General features: G+C 32.3%; 1 protein-coding gene across 2 annotated transcripts in view; it reads right to left on the bottom strand.

Moving 5' to 3' along the window:
* LOC117103934 (forkhead box protein P1-like) overlaps nt 1–24,050 on the bottom strand; it is a gene marked incomplete at its 5' end in the record, with an annotated part of 44,310 nt that overhangs the window by 6,530 nt on the left and 13,730 nt on the right. Inside the window, 7 exon segments of one of the 2 annotated variants that reach the window (XM_033244592.1) lie at nt 214–341; nt 6,436–6,614; nt 8,767–8,808; nt 9,921–10,176; nt 10,882–11,056; nt 16,042–16,155; nt 19,231–19,444. In XM_033244592.1, coding sequence (XP_033100483.1) covers nt 214–341; nt 6,436–6,614; nt 8,767–8,808; nt 9,921–10,176; nt 10,882–11,056; nt 16,042–16,155; nt 19,231–19,444 — 1,108 coding nt within the window. 2 annotated transcript variants of the gene reach the window in all.

Genomic DNA, 24,050 nt, shown 5'->3' on the forward strand with positions numbered 1-24,050 from the left:
ATCCAACTGTAGGGGGCGTCCCATTTTTCGTATTCCCACCATGCATTTCGGTGGAACACAGTGGAACACTTTTTTTGTGTGGAGAACTCTATCTTGTATTTCTAGTATCTTTAATATTACTATAGCAGAGCTCAAATAACTTTTTATCTGTATGCATATGAAAATGTTATAAATTAGTGAACAGCGTCGACAATAAACAAGCACCGGCCTCACCCTGATATTTGAAGTTTTTGCGGCCTTCTCTTCATGAATTCTAATTCATCGACTGTCCAAACCGCTCCCTTCACGTTTTCGACACGGACAAAACACTTATGAAGACTAAGATTATGGCGTACTGCATTCTGGAAGTAAAAAAAAAACAACAACAACATAGTCATTAGCATCCTCAGAGATCTTGAGTTAGCAATGAAAGAATTGATTGTCTAAGTAATGATCAACTTGCTAAGTGATTCAAGTTTAAAATGTCAACATGTGTGTTCTTGTAATCCACTTAGCAGCAGTTGCCTGTAACAGTTTCCGCTTCATTTCCAGTTTGCATTTTATTGTTGTTTATTGCTGTCTTGTTTGTGCATTTAGCGGAATTGGAGGTTGAAAATTATTATATGTGTAAACAGAGGTAAATTTCAATTTGGCTTGAAAAAAAAGTGAAAACAATTGTAGCTAAATGCAGTCCAGCATATGATGGGGATACGAGACACTAAAGCTCTATCTCCTCTAGCAAGTTTGCTGAGGTGATTTACAATACAATACAATACAATATACTTTATTCGCAACTAAAAACAGTTGAATTGCATATACATAAGAAATTTAAAAATAGCCTTAAAAAGTTAAAAACATCAAAATGGAGACGGTAAATAAAATTACACAAAAGAGCAAAACAGAGAATATTATCAAACTTATTATCAAAGTAATAACAATAATTATAACAATATTATTATTATTGTTATTATTATTATTATTATTATTATTATTATATTTATACAATGTATTGTGAAAATTAGGGGATTACAAAAAGAAAAAAGGGAACCGTTTCGGCCATTGTTGGAGCAGTTCACCCGACTGTGCAGAGACAACCTACCATTTTCTGAAAAGACCAGCATTAATAATACAATTTTTTTACCGTTCTGTTCGAACTTTAGGGAGATGGAATTGTTGTGTGGACCTGAGGTTGTATTTATGGGTGGGGAAGTTGGTAAAACGTGAGTGAAGTCTGTGTGATTGGTCTTTTTTCTGGAAGTATTGTCTGCATAGTCGGGTGCGCCGGTCTGCCAACTTTGGGATATCGACAAGGACCAGTGCTCTAACATAGCTTGTATCAGGGACAATGATTCGCAGCGCTCTGCGCTGGATCTGTTCAAGCTGATTGCATTGAGAAATATATTTACACATATATGGGCATGATGATATCATATCACATCCATATATGGTCAAACACCTAATTAGACATACACTTTAAAAAAAATGATTTACTGACATTTTGCAATATAAAAATATCTAAGTTGTCTATATCTTTATAAATAAAAAAAAATAACAAAAACATATTTTTTAAATTACACTGTAAATTATACTTTATATCAACAATTTAAAAATCACACTAATAACACTGTTATTTTGGAAAATTACATTGTATGGTAAAATTAATAATAATTTTAAATTTATACAAAAAAAGTAATTAGATTTTTTATTTATGTTTTACACTAAAACAATGTTGTTTTGTACCGGAGTAAGTAAAATTAAGTCAAGTAGCAAGTATTGTAAAAAGCACTTCCACAGTTTTTACCATTCAAATTCTCTTTCCTTTCAGAAGTGCACCAGAAAAGAATGCAATAATTTATTCTGTATCTAGTTAAACAAAAGAAATTCACGAAATAAAAATAAGAGACGTCCTTTGTGTTTTGTCTAAAAAATGGATGAAAATAGAAAACAAAACAAAAAATAGACAGTTCATGTTTCTTCATTGTCTTAATCTGTTTACATTCACTTAGAAAGGAAAGAATATAAATATTTTTGTTGCCAAGAAAAATAAATCCGAAATAACCTCAAACTATAAGAATAATCTAAACAATTGCGACTCAGACGAAAAAAAAAATTATGACAGGGTATTGCAAATTGAGATATGAGAGGAGATAGTAAGCAACATGATGTTAACATACATTCCCAGTAAAGGTGAAACGATCTGGGTCATTCACAAACAAACACCAAGTAATGTCAACAATACGACAAACAGAATCAGAAGGTAGGAGAGGATTGGCTAAACAAGGCGCAGGCAAATAGACTTCAATTAATAACAAATACAGGCTAGTCAAGGGAAACAAGCCCACAGACTGCACATCTTGCATTCGGTAATAATGTATTTGAGTGCTGTGTTTGTATTCAAGGAAGCAACTTTGTTGATACTGAACACTAAGACAAACCACAACACAATCTCCAATCAACAGTAAATAAGGACTTCTGGTTACCTTCTCCATTAACTAGGTTACAAAATTCATCTGACGCATTTAAATACTAATATATACATGTTATTAAATCTTTACCTATATAGTAGGTTCACGGTTTGATATTTGTAGGATAGGTTAATTAGATGCTGCTTTTCACTCAAGTTTCTGTTGAGTAATGATCCGGTGAGCTCTTAAATTTGCTGGCTTCAAAAAGCTGTATGCAACACTTTTCACGCCATTCTCAAGAATGGATACGTGAACAAATAATCTTCTTTTAGTTTGTTTTCTTGGTAGTGTTACATTATTTCATAGTTCTGTTTCATTTTTTTTCATGTAAGCTCATAGAGGCAATTATTTTTTGTATTTTTTTTTTGCTATCTGTCTAACATTATTATTATTACAGCATATCATACTATTTTGGGATTTCACAATTTTTCGGGATTTGAGAAGGTTTCAAAGATTTTAAATGAGCTTTGTCCTAAAATACTTTTTATTTTATTTCAAATAGCTGAAATACATTATTTTATAAGGACTGGCTACTATGCTATCCTTCTGAGTGAGGAATGCTCTAAGGGCTACTGTTCATATCCTCTTGAACAAAAAATGTTATTTACACTATCGGTCCCATGAGGGAAGACAAGGAGGAAGATGAAGCCTAGGAAATGATGATAATTCTACTTATACATCTAACGCTTTGCAATCATGGATATAGGCTTAATTAATTAAACATCATTGAAACTCTCCTAGCTCAAGTGAAGGGAAACACATAATAAAGGCCAATTTCCGTTGAAGGCGTTAATGGAACGTGTTAACGGTAAAAGAAAATAGAATCTATTAGAACTATAGGAGCATCCATGTCAAACACGACACCAGCAAATGTATACAGCGTGCAATGGATTTTTTTCTTTTGAAAATATACTGCAAGGAAAAGCAACAATCTGACCAATCAGCATGTAGTAGTTAGCATGATTTCACCGTCACAAATTAATTTTTTTTATATTGAAATTTAGAAAGAAAAAAAAAAGTAACTATTAGCTTAAATTGAATTAGTTTTAATTAGGTTTTAAATTTTGTGTACTCACAGTATTTAAATAATAATAATAATAATAATAATAATAATAATAATAATAATAATAATTATTATTATAATACAGGAATTTATACTGCACCTTTTGCCAAGGGATAAGACACAATAAAACCAGATGAAACAAATTTCAAAAAATAAAAACAGAAAAATTGGACAGCCCAGTGAGATCTACTTTGAAAACAAATGTATCTTTAGAAGCAGTTTTAGGCTGAGAAATGATCAATGTTACTGTGTCAATAGTTACTTTATGTAGACTGGACATAGCCTGGGAGTAGATAGGATGTATGTCAAAAAGGCTAATGCACACATGTTGTTGACTCAAATTGGCCATTATTTACTGTTGTCAGTGGCAGTCCTACTACCAGTGCAATTATTGAATAAAGCCCCATTTACAATAGACATGATTACGACACGACGACACGATACAGATGCACGCAGGGTTGAAGAACGCAAACTACACAATGATATGTTGTTGTCGTGTCACTATCTTGTCTAGTGTAAATTTAGTTTCTCTTTGCTACCACACCCAATAGTAACAGGCCTTAACAAAGGCACTATCTAGTCTCCATTTTGTTATTGGCCGTGATTAAGTTAATTAACCCCTAGAAACCTCACTGCATCCTGCCGAGTTATTTCTTCTGGCAGCAAGCAATTATATAATTAAAATAATAAAGAAATAAAGTAACCACAGGCCCATTCATACCAGTGCAGTGTTCTCCAATTGAAAAATGTTTACTTGTAAATTTGTCCATAAAGTCACAAATGCACCCAATGTGAAATGTTACCCCTTTTGAGTGGGGTTTAATCACTTGAAAAAACAACAACACATACAGTCATAGCCTAGACATATTGAAAGGCAGCCAGTCTAGACCTTAAATCAGTGGTTCCGTATATTTTCCAAACACAACATTTTTACTGGTTGGCCTGTTATTTTTACTGACAAAATTGTAAATTCGGGAGAAACCTGAAGTGTAGTCTTTTTAATAAAAAAATAATAACATCAGCAACTATTAAAGATTGTTTTCTTTTTTACCATGAAGTCTCTGTTACATTTTCCCTAAATTTCTGGCAATGCCTTACGAATGACATGAATACTAACTAAAGCCACATGGCTAGAGAACTTTGAGCGAATTAGCGCTAGCTTAATACATGCCTCGGTTCATGTTCGCTAACGATAAAATGTCTGACAAAATAAACCCAGAGTTCGGCTGATTTAATTTCTGCTCATATATCCTATAGCAGTAGCAATCTCAATAAATTTCACATTCAATACTTCCTAAATTAGTTTACCATCTAAGGTAACAGTCGTTAGGATCTTCATTAGCATACGAGCAACATTTTTATCGTTCGGCAATGAAATGTAACTGGCTTTTACAACCGATTAGAGGAAATTTTCTATCTGTTCCTTACTTGATATGCATTTATATTTCTTGACCACTTTTACAATTCATTATTATTTGGTTTTATGTCTTTAATATCCAACTTTTAGTACACTTGTCAGTTAGAAAAAAAAAAGATGCTCCATAAATTACAGTGTTCTGAATTCACTAGCTCTAGAATAAGTAAAAGGTATTAGTAAATGCGATGAAGTGTTGATTATTGTGATCAATCTTATAATAAATAAATTACATGAAATAAATAAAATGTAAGATGTAAATAAAGATAATATAGGAATAACACTATAAAATAATACAAATAATTTATTTTAAAAAAAATGTTTCTATTGCATGTAGTGAAATATTTTCATGTAACAAAGAATAAGAAAATTTGATTATTTTTTTCATGACGATTATGAAACATGATGAACATGAAATCAGAAAATATGCAAAAAAAATTATGCTTCACATGGTAAATATACACACTTATATCTGATCTGGAAAGAAATCTATTTTATGTAATAAAATTTAATTTAAAGCCTGGCTCCAAAGGGAAAAACATTTTTGATAAAAGTGGAAAAAAAAAGGTGGTTACAACCCTTTTCTCCCAGTTTTTAAATATTCAAAAATCTGTATCTCATTAACCATTCTCGAACTTTTTGTGTCTTAAAAATCAGTTGTACAATATATCAAAAATGATTTTCCAGAGCCTGGCTATAAATTAATGTGTAAACCTAGTGGGGTAAAATAAAAAAACAACTAGCCCTGGGCAATCATCCAAGGTTTTGCAATTTTTTAAAGGATTATCAAAAAGGAATTTTTGTTTGTTGAATGTCAATCGCCTAGTATCTATTAACTGACTGAATAATTTTAATAATTATTTTGGTGATATGACGAGAACCAGTGTTTCTATGGCCTAGTATAAATGGTGTCCTTCGTCAGTGACAGACAACATGTTAAGCTCTGTCCTATCAAGTTTCATGCGACAAATATCATATCATTTTGGGACAAATCACAGGTAAAATTTGTCACAAACTTAATTGTGCAAACAGAGCTTTATATATTTAAAATTCATCATCATCATCATCATCATCGTTGGGCAAGTCAAGTGGCAAAGGCGGTAAGGCAGGGGCGCCGCTAACTAGAGCCGTAACATTGGCGCTTTTTCGAGCCACTCGTCGTGGACTTAAAATGGAGGTCCAGGGTATACATCTGGCTTATGTGCACTTCAAAGAACCCATTGTAACTTTCGGAAGAGTAGGTGGTTACCCCGATATTATGGTTCATTTCAGCACCTGTCGTTGTTGAAGGATGTGAATATGTAGCTAAACTAGATGCCTCGTTACGGCGGCTAGGTAGTAGACCAGGCCCATACGCAATTCAGCATAATGACGCTGCGAGTTATAGGTTAGGTCATTCTCCTACCTCTACCATTACTATCATTATCATCATCAGCCTGTCATGCCACTGCTGCCCGATGCCCTCTCAAATTTTAAATTTATATTGTTGAATAAAAAACCAACATGTTAGTTACCTTCCATGTAGCAGCATTTCTTCTAAAGTACGCAAACGTTCTTGTAAACCAATTGTAAATTTCATTGAGGGTTAGTTGCCTTACAGGCGATTCCACAATTGCTTGGCGAATCAGAGCTGCGTATGTAAAAGGTGGCCGCACGTCTGCATTTCGGTAGAATTCACAATTTTTCTGAATTTCTAGAGTTGAGAGAAAAAGAGTAGGTTAAGATATTAGATGGGAGATTGGAGCTTTGCATTTTTAATACATAAAGTTGCAAGAAAACAGAAATTAAAAACTTTTAAAACAAACCCTAAAAAGATCAATTTAAAAATGAATTGGTCATATAAGGGTATGAGATTGGATTTTCCTCAATTTGACACATATAACAAATTTTCACTGATTTACAGACAGATATGTTTGATTACCAACCAATTATAATTATAATTTGGTTACAAAACTATTTTCTTAAAATTTTCAATGTAAAGGTTAAAAACTTGCTTATATTGTATAGTGTATATACAAATTAATCATAAATAATTTTAAAGTAATCTAAATGTCTTAAAAAGACATACTACTCCATTATACTTTATTTACGTCTTTAAAATGATTCTAAATGAAGCAGAAGAGTGCCCTCTATAGTCCTCCAGCCCAATCAATGAACCAGACTGGGTGAATTTCACTACAACCATGTTTTCAAAAGATATTGTTTATTTTTCTTCCATGTATTATTTTAAAACCATATGATATTATTGAAATCCTTGGATAAACAGAGAAACATCTGCCCGCAGAAGTAAATCACATTATAGCATCCGTAGCTATTTACCAACGAGTTTTAAGTGTTGATACAACACAGGCTGCATCTAATATCATCAAATACAGTTTAACATACACAAGATGCTCTGACCCCCAAATAACAAAGGAAATGGAAGCCATCAAACAAGACAATGCACAACAAACCCACACAATACAAATCATTACATTATATTAACATACAATATATAAATATACACCCACATACATTATAAGAAGTAATGGTTCATGACTACATGTAAATGTTAACCGATAGTTGCTGAAATAATGTAATAAATCTTCAGTTTAAGTTTTACGAAAGAACATTTAAAGAAACTTGTCATTTGTTTTATTTAGAATCCAAATTTAAACAGGATTACAATTCGGAATGTAATAAATTTTTTGCTTTCAAAAATTGCGATAGGTAAGACTCTGGAGCCAGGGATTATAATAGCCCGGCCCATTCCAAAACAGGAAGGAAATACCACAAATCATAGGTCGCTAATCCCCGGCCAAAAAAATCCTAGATTCGCCATTGAATGATACTATTCATAGTGAATATGAATTTCACGTCTTTATAAGAACATTTAACTGAATTTATGAGTTCTCAATTATATATAAAATAATATTTGTTCACGAAATTTAACTACTGAATCAATTTAGTTTTCATTATAATCTGATCTCCAATAGCTTAGTAATGGGTGCGGATACGGCAGTTAAGTTATTATGACTATGAAACTCTATACTCTCTAGCTAAACATTTAATGTTGTAATGTCCATCCATAATATCCCACTACTCTTTTCATTACTGTTTATATTAGGAGTTTGACCCCATGTATTATGGCTCAATTTCGCTACGATTTTCTTATGGTCATTACAATCTTGCTGTTTCCTATAAAGTTCACCATTAATAACATTTCAAAGTTTATTTATTATAATCAGGAGAAAATTTACTACAGTCTGTGATACTTAAAGTTTAATACCTATTCACTGTCAATATTTCATTATACAAAAGCACACAAAAAATATAAATTAAAATTGAAGTACTCTATTGAAAGTTTACACAAATCAAAACAATTTAATTTTCACTGCTTTACAGATTTTTAACAATAAAAATCCTTAAGTTTATTACCAGCAAATTTTAATTATTTAAGTAACTTATAAGTATATATAGCCAATATTTATGTACTTGATAAGAGGCAAGGAAAATTTAATTTCCAATTTAAAGCGATTAACTTATAAATAAATACAAAATACACAATTTTGAATTTTAATGTCAATTTGCTCATCACAGACAATATACCTTTAAAACAATAGTCATGATGTGCCTATATATGGTCACGATGTACCCATATATGGTCATGATGTGCCCATATATGGTCATGATATGATGTCATTATGACCAAATTTAATCATGTCACATGTTTTTGTCAAATCAAATTTCATAGTCTCAACTTAGTAGATTGCGCAATAACAGGGATGACTGACACATTGCAAACAAATAACATACAGTAAGAAGTGATGCTTTATCATTAAGGATAAGTATTGTTTGCTACTCACGATGGTGCTCAGCTGGTAAGTTATGGAGGCCTAGCGTCAGGCCTAGAAAGTAAAAGGAATGGCAACATTTAGAAATATATAATAATTCAATAATGAGCAACATGCCTTAATGATTATAGGGTAAAGAGAAGTACTTCCATAGGCATATGGATTTAATTTCTTGCATTACATAAAAAATATTTTGCATAGACCCTTAAATTGGCTGGTAATTAAGAATTTTTATAATAAAATATCTGTAAATTAGCAAAAGATGTTAAATCAAATTTTTGAGTTTTTCATATTTTATGAAAATTTGTGTCAATAATTAAAACAAATAAAAAAAAAACAGCGCGAGAAGTGATATTAAATAATAATGTATTTTTATAAACACTATTTAAAAACTGATTAAGAATAAAGCAGTATATTAATTTCTACACCAAATAATAAATTTAAGAAAAAAAGAAAAATACAAGAAGCCTACAATATATGAGAAAATTTGTTTAGCCTAGGAAGCATTAACAATAAACTTATTATAAGATAATTTGGTAACCTCAAGCGGAGTACTTAACAGTGTACTACAGATGACAATAACTTACAAGGTGTTACTGACTGTGACAATGAAGATACTGTAGTAATAATACTCCATCATGAATATAAGGATTAATGGAGAAGATAAAATAAAAAAATGAACATGATAATGATGTCATGATGATGACGATGATGATATTAATGATAAAGATGATTAATACACATTTTCATTTGGTTTGTAAAACATTTTAAAATACCCTTTAAATAAAGTATATATCTTAACGTTGTGAAGTAACAAACTACAAGTTCAGACAACACATTAAACTACCAGCTTACAGCTGATAAAATAACTATAAAAAAAATATCATTAATTATGGATACATTATTGACTAACACAACAACAACTTTGTGATAACATCTACAAAAATAATGTAAGTGGGTTTCCAGTTTAGTTTCAATCCTTTTTTTGTTTGTTTGCAAGGCAGCCAACATGTGCTTGTTTATTTTTAAAACAAGACGGGCAAAACTCATAATCTTGGCTTCGTTTACTATTGACAATACAAACAATACTAATGGCGTTTCTATTTATAAGGCTATCATGGTTAATATCATTTTCCCCTTTGTTATTTGTCTCACTGTACACTTACCAGAATCCAATGTTATTCCATATTTTTCACTCATACGCCTTCGAATAGGGCCGGAACTAATTGAGGTATGGATAGGGCTAGCAGGTGGAGGAGGATGAGAATGTGGAGAGGGCATGTTTGGACTAGAGGAAATAATTTGTAATGTTTGGGGTGGTGGTATATGTTGTGGAGCTGGAGGAGGGGGAAGATGAGCAGGGGGTGACTGGACGACAGTTGGTGATTGAACAATGACAGATTTGGCAGCTGGAGGGCTTGCCTGCGGAAGAAACATAAAATGTGTTTAGTTGACATAAGATAGATGCTGTAACAATGAGACAAAAGCTAGTAAGAAGTCAAAGAGGCGTACGTACTTATTGAAGGTAAACATGATGTAAATGTATAATGTGTCCCTGACAATGGTGATATTTTAATAACACAGAGGAAAATTATTATGAACATAATTGAGACGAGGATGACGATTGCAACGACGTTGTTGATGACTGATAATGCGTCAAACATTGCGCAAAATAAGCGAAAAAATATCTCAATTATGGTAATTAAGAAGATGATGATAGTTTGATTGGAGATAATTATCATGATAAAAGTATAAAATGGAGAGTTAGGTATTAACAATTGTAACGATGGCAATTTTATTTATTGTCGTAGGCTATATAAATCACTATTGTCAAAAAAATAATATAAATTTAAAATAGAACACCAATCGTAAATAAAGACACAAAAAAAAAATTTCGAACAAAGCAAAAATAAAAATTCTAACACAGAAGTATGTCAGTAGTGTTAAACCTTTGCTCTCAACACAAAATCTAGTATATTAAGAACAAGTATCATAAAAGAAAAATTACCACTGAACAAAGAGACAATTCCAAATGAAAAGAAACATTAGGAAGACAAAAACCATCAAAAACAAAAAGCATGAAAGAGGCGAAACATTAAGTACAAATATTAAACATGAATTACATACAGATGAAGTTACAGATGTCTTCGGCTCTGGAGGTTTCATATGCAGATGTGCCATCATGGCCGCTAGCCGTTCACGTTCTTTGGCCAGTTGAATTTCCAATTGGTTCACTACTTGCATCTGAACACGAGCCTGCGCCGTACTCCGGTCGTCGAGAGCATGCTCATTGTTAATGTGTCTTAAATGAGAAAAAAAAAAATTAAAAAAATTAAAATTTCATATTTAAATTTATTTCAATTAATTAAAAATACATTAGAGAAACAAAATGAAGGAAATAGAAAAAATTCTTTTGATGAGTTGAACCCTTTACAGAACAAATGGAATAAAAAATAGGTTAATATTAAAAAATGCTATAACACTCCCACTCGCAGCAAAAACAATACGCACAGAAGAGCATGAAGAAGCAAAGAATTAAAATTTGAATTAATGCTGTGGAAAAAAAGCATCCCATACATACACAAAATTATATAAAATTGTAACATCTAGGCCTAACAAATTGATAATGATGAAAAGAGAAACATAAAAATTGTCTTAAAGGGGAAGGGATTAATGTTTGCATTGTTTTAGGAGAGAGTACTTAGTACTTTGTATTTTTTGAAAATAAGGGTTAAAGTTTAGTAGATATATTTAGTAGGGAGGAATAAAATTTGAATTATTAGGGAAGGAGGGAATGGAAGAAGGGATTAATTTAATCTGTTTTGAGTTGGTTTTAAGTTTTAATTGCTCTTTAAATTTGATGTATCTTCTAATCACGTTTTGGATGCACTGTTTTCACAGATTTAAAAGTGTAAGTCTAAATAAACAATAAATAATAATAAACTATATATATATATATATATATATATATATATACACGTTATATACATACACATAAATATGTAGACAAAATATCAAACATGAATTATTTTTGCTAATTCATCAATAAAAGTTCAACAGCACCAAGTTTCTTCACCTAAAAGCTAACTCTGGAATTAAGATGTAAAGTTTATGTACAAAATGGCCATGAAATACAAATTTCCATTTGGTTACAAGCAATTTCAGCATGAAACAAATAAGGACATAAATAAATACCCAATTTGTAAAATGAATTAACAAAATGCCATCAAGGTTTCAAGTAGCCTTAGAGACAGAGCACAAAATAGTCGATTTTTTCCCAACATCCATTCACGAAGACGTTATCATCATTCCCAAGGGTTTTTATCCCTTAAATTGTTTCTACAGCTCAACACTATCAATCGAATGCCTACTCGATGACAATCGGTTTATTCAACGACGTTTAATCCCAAAATTGACTTCGCTTCATTGTGGAGGAAATCTTGTACGTTTGCTTGAGCCTCATCAAGGAGAGACTTGACACAAAATTAAGACGAAAAGACGACCGCCACTTAATACTCTGTTGAAACCCTTGCATAAATTTCTTTTCGTATCAAGTTTCTGACTGCGGGTCATCATAAAAATTATTAATGCTGAACTACTTGGGGAAAAAATCCAGGATTATTTTTATCACTTATTTTGATGCTTCTACTACTAGAACATTATTTGATAATTTCTCTCTCTCTTTGAAGACATCTTTCTTTTTTCTAAATGATAGTAGCTTTGGTCTGGAGGTTTTCTCTCAATGAATGCTATAAATTCACTACTAATAATATTATTTATTTATTTTTATTTTATTGTTATTACTATTTTTTGGACATAACACATGAATCTGGTACATAACTTCAAATGTACATTGACATGGAAAAAAAAGTATAGCTGAAGGGAAGTTACTGAATAGTAGCTTCATTTAAGAAATAGCATTTAACTAAAGAGTAGAACAATAACGTACTCTGTATAGTTTGGAGTAAGATACATGAATGTGAAGAGACATTATTATACCCAAATAAATCAATAAATAAAATATGTCACTGAGTCACAAATTCCAAAATTAGTCTCACATATGTATAGGATTTTTGTATTGCCTTGTAACACTAATACTAATATATAGTAAGTTTACTATTAATATGTGTGGTTACAAATAATAAAAAAAAAATCTTCCAAAAATGTAAAAAATACAATTATACAATTACTTCATATACCCATCTTTCTTACAACCAATCTTTATATAAAAACATCTTGTATCTAACCAATTGCACTACGTAAGCAAAAGTTAATTGACCCCCTACCATGCATAAACATAACACTATTTTACTTCCTAACATGCATAAACACTCAACATCTAACCCCAACCATGCTTATTTTATTCTTAACTATGACAAATGCACGAACAGAAACTATTTGACCCCAACTATGTATAAACATAATTTTTTTTTTTCTTTCTTAAAAGCATATTTTACATAAACAACTAATATTTGACTACCCAACTGAACAAATATTCGGTGTTTGACCCCCTAACATGCACAACAAACAGGCACCATATTAAGATCCCCTGCAATGATGAAATAGTTCTTGTTTCTCTACAATTTGACAAATATTCAAAACAAAAAGCTCTACATATTCGAAGAACAGTTGCACCTTAAATCTACATCAGGCAAATCAAGAACACCTACAAGAAAACCATGTTTATCTTATAGAGTACAACAGTCGTATCGTCACAACACCAGGTGGCGCCCTTTGTTGTCAACCAGACGTTGGTTGCCGTTCATTACGCCTGAATGACTTCATAATCTTAATAGTTTAGAATAGGCTTTCTGGAATAGGCATTTTAAAACCTAATAATTTACCATCAACATGTACTAAAAACAAAAAAAGCTCGTATTATATTAGTTATCGAACACACATTTAATCATCATAATGAAATAAAAAATATTCTTTTGGGTAAATCTAGAATACTATTTACTGTTCTAAAAGCATTCAAGAAATTTATCTGGGTCCATATCCAATACTAAATATTTCCTATTCTGCTGTACCACTCTCCTTCGGTTATGGTGTCTGTATTTTATTTATGTTCCTTTCCATGACTGACTAGCTTAATCTGGCCGCTGGGGCAGTTGTACACCTTGACTATGCCATCAGCGAGTGAGGGTTCTGACGGAGCTCTCTGGCAGGTATTAGTTCCATTTATATTTTCATTGCACTACTCTTCTAAATGTTCAGACTCCTTCACGCACAGTCGACCTTCAGGTTTGTCTATATTTAGCACCAATTTCCCAGGTGCCTGTCTGTATTACACCGCTTTGGGTTGTACTTAATAGTTTCGTTCGGGTCTCAGAAATGCTTTCGTCTGCTATGAGCTCGTTTACTATTTTGTAATTCTGAAATCTGTTTAGGTAACCTATTATTTTTCAATTCATGCTCTTGATAATATTTACTTCTTCCAAGACACTGCTGTAGATAAGTCTGTCCATCCATTGGATCGATACTGAGGACCTTGCATAAGTACTGTTGGTACTTTGAAATGTTCAACTTTGTATCTTCATCTTCAGATGTACTTTATAGTACTATGCCATTTGCGGGGGAAGGGGGGGTGGGCAGTTTCAGAATATAGATAAGCGAGTAGCACATAACATTAACATGAATTGAAATTTGTGGAATTTAGTGGCAAAACGGGGGAGGAGGTCTTCTGGATCCGCCCCTGACCAAAGTATGACCATAACAAAGCCACAATCATATTGATATAAAGCCCTGTCCAGGCTATCAAACTTTACTAGACAAAAACATGTGACATGCCTAAATACGGTCATGATGACATCATATGATGACCATATATAGGCACATCATGACTATATATGGGCATACAACAGTTTTTTTATACTTACTGTTTGGTATGATATATTTGCATTTCTGCAGAATAATGGAAGTAAAAAGAGTTGAGGTGATGATACACCCCCACCACCCCCACCCCCCAAAAAAAAAGGTAGGAAGGGAATGAGAATCATGTTTGTTTTTTTTGGGTAGGGTGGGAGATGGTTATATAATATCCTTAAATGCAATAAAATTCTAAAATTTATTTATTTATTACTGCTGAAAATCTTACACATCACTCTCCTAAAAAAAACCACCTACAAATTAAACATACCTCAAAATTAAACCTGTCTCAAAACACCAATTTTAGAAATACCACCAAAATTTCCTACAATTTTTAAAATTCCTTATTAGGGATATGCACTTAGTACTCATAATAGCTTCTTAACTATTAGCAGAATTTGGCGTGAAAAATTATGAATATGCTTGTTTGTTTATCAATATCCCTAAGGCTTTTGTCAAAGGTGAAACCAAATCGCATACATCAGCCACTTCAAGGTTTCTTGAGCAATTTAATAATCAAATTGGAAATCATGTTCTATTGAACATTCCAAATGATATCATCTTTCAGAGCTACGACTTGAATCTGGCATGATCTCATAATTTATCAAATTGTTCCATCCCCAGTCCATTTTTAATATCGTAAACCAAGAGAATGATGATTAAAAATATAAATATTACGTTCTATCTTAACCTCTCGGTGAAAATGTTATTAAAGCATAAAAGATCTGAAGTTATGCAGACTTTCACTTTGTAGATATTTTTAAAATTCAAAGGTAAACTAAAATCTCCGTATGATTAATGTTTATTGAGTTTTAAAACAGAACTATTGCCCGTATGTAGGTGCAGCATGGTATGCTGACATGGGTGGGGAAAGGGGAGAGGGATTTATTTTCCCTGTCTGACAGGTGAGAATTATTTCAGTATGCAAGTAAGTGTACCATGGAGGATGGTGTGCATCTCTGTCAGATTGCCAAAAACATTTAAATATTTCACAAAAATTCTCTTTAATAACTGCTGTTACAGAATTGAGACAAGTACAAGACAAGTTAGGTAAAACAGTGCATTTATTGGTAATTTTTCTTTACATAGAAAGGTATTTTTGCCCATAAGATGGTAGACAACTGCTCAACACCAACTCATCTCCACCTTAAGAGTGAAACTGGGTACTTATTGACTGCATTGTATGATGGTCGGCCGACAATTCCAAATGTGATCCTTGTAACCGCCAGACGATGCGATGTCGCCTGCTGTCAGTGACAGTCTGAGCAGATTGTCATTAAAAACAATCCGTTGCACGCGTTGTGGCGTTGAATTGCCCTCAGAATTGCGTCAGCTGACGGATGCAGTTTTTGAACACGACTTTAAAGACACTGGTAATCAATCAATAAATTAATCAATCAATCAAATAAAGGGACTTACTTTAGGAAGCTAGGGAAATCATCACAACTAGTCTCACATCCAGGCCATTTGCACATCCCATGCCCATACAGTGGATGTATTGTGGAGCCTATTGCACTCTCCTCTCCTGGAATTCTGCGAAAAATAAATATAAAATATCAGTGTATAAAATTAGAACACTAATGACACTGAAACGCACGAAAGCAATACGCTAAACTAAAGGCGCAAACCAATTAAATATTACCGTTGTGCAATGCTATCATTTCCTTTCATATTTATTGATTGATGTTACTTTCAATAATAATGTTGGTCTCCTTATAAGTAGTACACATTATTAACCTTTTAACTTTGACCTGAATGTTTTATAACAAGGTCAATTCTTTATAGTATCTATAAAATGACTTACAATGAGTTTTAATTTAATGCTTACAAGAATATATTTACTCTCCTCATGCATGCATGCATGCTATAACGCGTGCTTCACCCTAAATCAGTCATGTGAAAGATATTAAGTGAAATAATAATGAAGAAAAAAAAAGTTTAAAATGTAGGTTAGAAGGAAGCCGAGTTAATTACTTCCAGCTTCCTAACAGTGTATTCAGATTATACTGGTTTCCTTAATGTGTTGACGATATTGCTTATCGTTTCCATGTTTATTTGTAAATGATGACCCATTCGGAGAGGCTTCAAATGTATCCTTCCGAAAGCTATTGTTTTCCTGAACCTGAAGAGTTTACGACTGGCAGTGCCACTTTGTTTAGGCTCACATTTATCCTTAATAATGCCTGCTAAAAAAGCAAACATTCTGAGCTCTCTGTTCTGTAATTAGTGCAAGATGTAGATATTGTTTATACTTAGTTTACTCTGCTTCGTAATTGCTGTAGTCACGCCATAAAAAGTGCACACGCTTTGTAATATGGTCAAAGTGGGCCCAATGCAACTTCACACTGAAATAGCAGCGTGCCAGCTTCAAATTTTATACTAATGAAGATTTTGCATTATTAACTGTGTAGAGAACAAATAAACAATAACAATGTGTGGGTATATCCTGGTGCAGAAAGTTGGTAATGGCAGTGGGGACTCTCCCATACCTGTTTATCAGGATTAGGGTGTTAGATATGTTTACGCACAAAACTAGCGGACTGAATACTCTTTCCATTCAATTAATTGATACATATAAAAGATATCTCCTAGCTTCTATGAAAAGTGCACAGTCATTTTTCAGGCACAGCATATTATGTCTATGCAATTCATTGACTGACATAGATTGATTGACATCTAAAAGGGAAAGGACGAGTAATTCAGGGGTGGATCCAGGATGGGGGAAGACGGGGAAGACGGGGGCTAGGGTCCGCAAAAAAAAAAGAGAGAGAAAAGGGGAAGAAAAGAACGAAGAAACAGAAGAGCATGCTACTCCAAAACAAACCAATTTTTTTATTTAAATTTCATGTACCAATCAATATCTACGGTCAAGAATTTCTAAACAAAAATCTCAATCACCCCCAACCCCTCAGTGCTTCGAACGTCAAAATTTTCTTTGGATGGAATCAGAAAAACATGCACTGATCCCTTACCTCAGTAGCACCAGGAAATGAAATTTTAAAAAGTATAATGCCCTCTTTTATCCCTTTATAAAATTTTTAATTACTGTAGCAAATTTAGCTGATCGTGAGGTCTATAATTAATGACTTATGAATCCTGTTTAAAAGCTCAAATTTGAGGTCAGCGTTTTGAAATCCCATGCTATTCTATTTCCTCTGCGTCCTTTAGGGAAGGCACTTTTACTCATGCGGTCTCTATTTACCCAGTAGTATTATAGAAGGTACCTGGTAGGCTTGATTGCTAACATGCTCATTACAAGCTCCAAATGGAATACTCCCCAAGAGAACCGAGTATGTGCTCCAAAGGCGTTTGCTCGAACGACCAGGATATAGATAACTTTACTCTAATGTGTGTATTACATTTGTTATATTGACGTATCATTCATGATTTCTTGCATACTGTAGGTAATTACGTTTTTTTCCCCCTCACATTGCAATGCAATTTCTTGTCTATTATGACTATAATGTACTTGGTTAATTTGCTTCCTTTTGTGTGAACGTTTGTAATTTTGTTTGATGTAGTGTGTAATATTTTGTGTTTGAATTTATAATGAAGAGATATCCAAGAATTCAGCTTGGATGGAAGTTATGTTGAAAGCAAAAACCCAACATGCAGTTTGCTCTCCAATTTGAGACCACATTTGAAACCTGACAATTTAGGGGTAGTCTCATGGTTAGGTGTGTGTTAAAAGATTTAAGATTGTTATTTAGTACTTCAAAAAAAGTGGTTTTGAATTACAGTGGTCTTGAATTGGAGGGCAAACTGTTTTATTCAATTTGATTATAAAAATAAATGGCAATTATATTGCACAAAGCCCAACAATGAAAAAATATTGTATGTAAAAAAAATATGATGTGAATTACATTAAATACTTTATAACAAACAGTTGAAAACATTTTCCACAGAAATTCATGAATGTCCTGATGTTCTTTGCATTGGCCCTTAAACTGGGTACGATTTTTCATAGTAAAAAATTTGCAATTGCAAATCAGTAAAAAGTGAATTGTTTCACTACTGTGTCTCATAGAAATTTAATAGCTTATTGGATTCCATAATTTTAATTTGAAGTTTTACAGTTGTTTCTATACTTTTCAGTTTTCAAAATAAGGCTTTTGCAAGCAGGCAAGTAGACTCTTTCCTATCATCCCTATACTGATCATTGCATCATAAGCTAAATAATAAGTAATAATAATAATAAGTGATCCATCTTGCTTTTTGTGAGGTTGAGCTGGCTGTATTAATAGTAAGCCTATGAAATATGAAACCCTGCCTAGGCCTGTGCTAAAAAGAACCGAAATAATGTGTAATTAGGCCTACCACCGCCGACTTGTGAGCTTAACCCTAAAAAAACCTGCATCAAATAGTAGACACACTCTCCAGCTGGGAACCTATTTTCATTATTAGAGAGAGTTTTCCAGCATTATTTTACTAGATAATCTCACTGTTTTAAACAATGTGACAAATTTGTATGATGTGCCCTTTATATGGATATGACGATGTCATATTATACCTAAATCTGGGCATATCATATAATGTTATAGCGTAAGAGTAGACAGGGCTTACTCTCCACCATTGTTAACTATTCTATCCTTCAATCATGCCACTTACATCATTCCCTGTGGATGCATTTGTGGAGGAGCAACCAAGAAGCCAGCAGGATGCATTAGAGCGCCCTCTGGGATGCCTTTTACAACGGGCCTAGATTGTGTGACCACTGACGATCCCGATGAACTTGCCCCTGTTGATACGGAACTTGCCTTCTCGTCAACAACATTTGCTGACACCTCCTTCCACAGTGCTTGGACTTCGGCTGCACTCATTGCTGAGGAAAATACACATTTTTTTTTTTAAACATACTATAATTAATTTAAAAACTACTAATGTCCATCAGAATTTGAATAATTAAATTAAAAATTGTATATGCATGATATCTTATTTACTAAAAAAGTTCAAGAAACTATGAAGGTGAATTAACATTACACATATTATATCTGAATAAGATGTATTTTGTCAGAAATTCCATGTCACGATAAGAAAATTCATATGCTCAACAACAAAATATAACAATGACAATAATATTAATAACAATAATAATATGTCAATAATAGTAGAAGTAACATAGTAACAGTAATATATAAACATTAATAATTACTTCCACCTACACAGTGCCTATTGTTGGTACACACAGACACTTTATGTTCTTTTTTTTTTATTGATGTAAACTGCTTATCTATCCTCTCTCACCCCTCTCTCTAATCTCATAACTTCTCTTGCCCCTCAATCCACCCTACGTACAAAAACATAGCTGGGAACTTAGAGATGCATACTATTCCTTTCATTCACAATCGACACTCACAAAATGACAGAGTAAACATACAGTACATAAACTTGTGTGTTGACATGCACATACTGCAGTCCTGGTCCCAAAAATAACATTCTAAATGGTCAGTCCTTAAATCGGTTGACACTCCAGAAAGCTTCATGGCATTCATAGTAAACAAATGTTTATTGCATAAACTGACACCATAAAAATCTTATGAATAATATATATTTAAACAAAGTTATTTCCACAATTTTTAAATGCTCCATTATTTATAATTTTTTTTCATGGTGGTTGTTTTATTCATTCAGCTTTGGCACTGGTGCCAAGGGTATGCCAAACAGTGAACTTAATCACTCTTTAAAGTGGCAATCCCGTTACATATTGTACACACAAAAATGCTCTACATAGACTAAGTCTCATTATGAGGCTTAGGGGGTGGGGAGTTGTTTTGGAAGAGAAAAAAAAATCCTGTTATCATTTCAGGAATTGAACCCAGGACCATGGGATTGGAAGGCAAGCATCTTAACTACCAAGCTATTTAACTCCACTCCGTGTTAGTTAACACCGTATCTGCTAGCAGATATACAGGTCAAACACACCCCTTCTGCAATCTACTATAGTAAATAAGGACGAGTATAATAGAACAATATTCATTCTCGCACTTCCACACAAACAAACATGTGTGAAACTATCACATAACTGGACATCTCTTTACACGCAGAAAGTACAAAAACTCACACGCATAGTTATTTAAATATAAATGGCAAGAGAGGTTGAGAATATCTACAGGTATGCAGAAAGCCTTTTCACACATTAACGACAAGACCTGAAATCTGACAATTTCATGGAACGGAAGACAATTTCTTACGGCTGTTTCGCCAAATTGAGTTTAGTGGGAAAAAGATCTATAAAGATCCGTTACCAAGCTGAGAATGTAATGAGAACTTAGCAAATATTACCATTAACTTAATGCATGCTTTAATGTGTCAATAAAGACAGCAAAATCTTAAGAATATTACAGCAGAGATAATCCTGAAACATCTTCATTTACTTCTAGCCTCTGACAGTTATGTCTCTTTAAAAATGAAATGTGCCTAAACATGTAACAATCACTTTTGACTTTCAGCAAAAGGAAACACGATGGAAGTACGGCGCATTGCTCCAGCTGTCAATTACAGCCGATCGGCAAAAATGAAATGTCAAAAATATTCACAATCAGAATGTCAGAACTGAAAAAGTTAATTTCTTTGACACTTGTTGCAAGATTGTAGGTCTCTTCAATGGTAATATAATCATTAGTATTATACATATTTTTCTTTTTTAAACATATATTAGGGTAAAAATAACTTATTTTTGTTAGACTTATTTCCTGATATTTCTGTCTTAATACCACTATCTATAAAAATGGTTCACACGAGCCAATTCAAGCCTTTAGACAATGTTATGCAGTAGTTAATAGTGACGATCGCGATATTAAGATGATTCAACCTGGAGATAAAATTTTGTCTATTTATTAAATATTCATCAATAATACCTGAGGTGATACCGTGTGGAATAAATTACAGTAAAGCACATTAATAAATTCTATGTAAAAAAAACCACATTAAATGGATAATTAAATCATGTAAATCTGAAAGTACCAAAAACTATTTTATTAAGGGCCGACCTTGAAGAGGCGTTGAACACCAAACATTTTTTTTTCGCCAAGCGCCATTCTTGAATATGTGGAGTGATGCTTATTATAGACGTGTTCTATTTTTAATAAGCCTTGCACGCTTTATTTAAGAGTAGTGCCTTCTTAATCGAACACTATTAAACAACCTATTGTTCACAAAATACTATGTAAACAGTTAGACATATATAATTATAACACATGGTATTATATTAACATGTTATCGAATGCGTGCAGCTTTCCATTGATTTACTTAAAACATGTTATTGTTATTATCATCTTTATTATTCTGCTTATTATTTTGTACTTAATTTTATGCAGATCTATTACAACCAAGTGTTTCTCTGGATTAGGTACCGTATTATTTGAATTATCAATTGATAAATAAATAATGGGGCATAATGAATATTCATTAGCAATAGAATTAAGTAGCAGTTATATTATGTTTTGCAATAAAATCTTGATCAAGAATTATTACACCTTTCCCAGAGGACAATTGAATATTAATAATCAAAATTATAAGTGACATCATTATGACATCATTCCTTTGTTCTGAAATGATTTGGCAATTACAAATACGAACAAATTAATGAAATGGTCGTGTAAAAAGGAAACATTCCCGCCACGAGGAAGCTGTTAGACCACAATGCTTATTTATACTCACCAATATAATGCATGAAAATCAAGATACGACTAAAAGTAACCTTGCTTTGAGCTCATACAGGTAAAACAAAATGGTTGAGTTACTCAATGAATTAATTTTTAATTTAAAAGGCTCTGATTACCTGTACCTAAAGTTCAAAGGATTGAACAGACATGAAGAAAACAAAATATAACACGCACAATTAACATCAACATCAGAAATGAATCTACAGTACTATACAGGCTCAATTAAGTCTCTGATCAGAAATAGACTGTTCAGACCAGACTTTTTTTTAACCTTCCTTAGCGAACCCGCCGCCAGCCAATAATGATGATATTTATATTTGGGCAATTAGCAAAAAAAAAATTTTGAGTTTTTCTTTATTTTTATTACATCCGCTGCTGCCTTGAAATCTCCAAAAATATGATATGTATATTTATTTCTTCCTAATTATATAAATTTATTATAAAATTAAGCATTTAACCATCCCATTACTTCACTGTTTACATTCACCAATAAAATTTTAGTTTTATGTTCTCTTCTACCTGGATGTTTTTGGCAAAACTAAGAAAACAAAATTTTATTTTTATTTTTTCCGCCCTCCTTTGACAATCTTTAAAAAACTAAGTTGGCAAAACAAGGTAAAAAGAAGTCGCGCCTTACTTTGTTTACATGCAAGCATTGAATACTGCTCAGGTCCCAAATGTTGGGTAACAATCCAAATTTAACGTTGGTCATAGGTCACTAGTTGCTGAGAATTTTTAAAATCGACTGTAAATTTTATGAGTCGATTTCAGTTACGTAAATTATCAATTAGCATTTTAACACAGATGAGTATTTTCAAAATAAAATCAATTAACATAATAAAATAATGTGTTTAGTTAAATCATGCACTAGATATACTTTAAAATAACAAAGTCAATTTCTAAGCCTATTAAGAGATTTAAAATGTAAACAAATATTAACAGCCAAAATTTTAAAAAATATTTAGATATCAACATAATTAATTTTGAATAGTAAAATAAGATAAAAATATGAAAATAAATATTTGCATTATCTAGGGAAAATATTATAAATTTGAAATAATTGCTTGAATTGTGCATAATTAAAACATTATACATATGCAGGTAAGGCCTACTCTAAAATATGAAGCAATACAAATAAAAACAGGATACAAATACATTTCAACAAAAACAACTCAGGAAAAGTAAATAACTAAATGTAAACATAAGAACTAAAGTAAACAAACAACCCATGCTTCTACCATTAGGTTTACAAACAGAAAAGCAATTAAATGTAAACTGGAGAGAATGAATAATATAACTCAACTTTGAAAATTGCATCACATAAAATAATTTTATTTTTATTGGTTTATAGATCAATATATAAATTACCAATAAATTTATTATTAAATAATCATATACTATTATTACACCAGTCTGAAACAAATTCCTAATTTTGATTGCATGTTATTGCTTGTATGGATTGGATTAGGAAAATAATATCCAATCAGAATTCAGAATTAGTTGGTGTATAGACACAATGTATTTAGTAATTAATGAAATATTAATAGACTAATCAATATATTATCCAATAATAGACCTGTTTCTTTTTCACATCTAGATAATTTCATTAGTGAATAGATTCCTCTCATAAATATTTAGGTACATTAAACTGACCAGCTGACTGATTTTTTTGTATTTTATGTTCGGTCATCACAAACAAGGCCAAGGGCCACTTAAGGTAAGCGATTAGGATGGCAAAAGCAGAAAATGGTTAATAGAAGGTTT

This window comes from Anneissia japonica, unplaced genomic scaffold (assembly GCF_011630105.1).
Source record: "Anneissia japonica isolate Jap-2015-1 unplaced genomic scaffold, ASM1163010v1 scaffold1810_len1271414_cov176, whole genome shotgun sequence".
NCBI lineage: Eukaryota > Metazoa > Echinodermata > Crinoidea > Comatulida > Comatulidae > Anneissia > Anneissia japonica.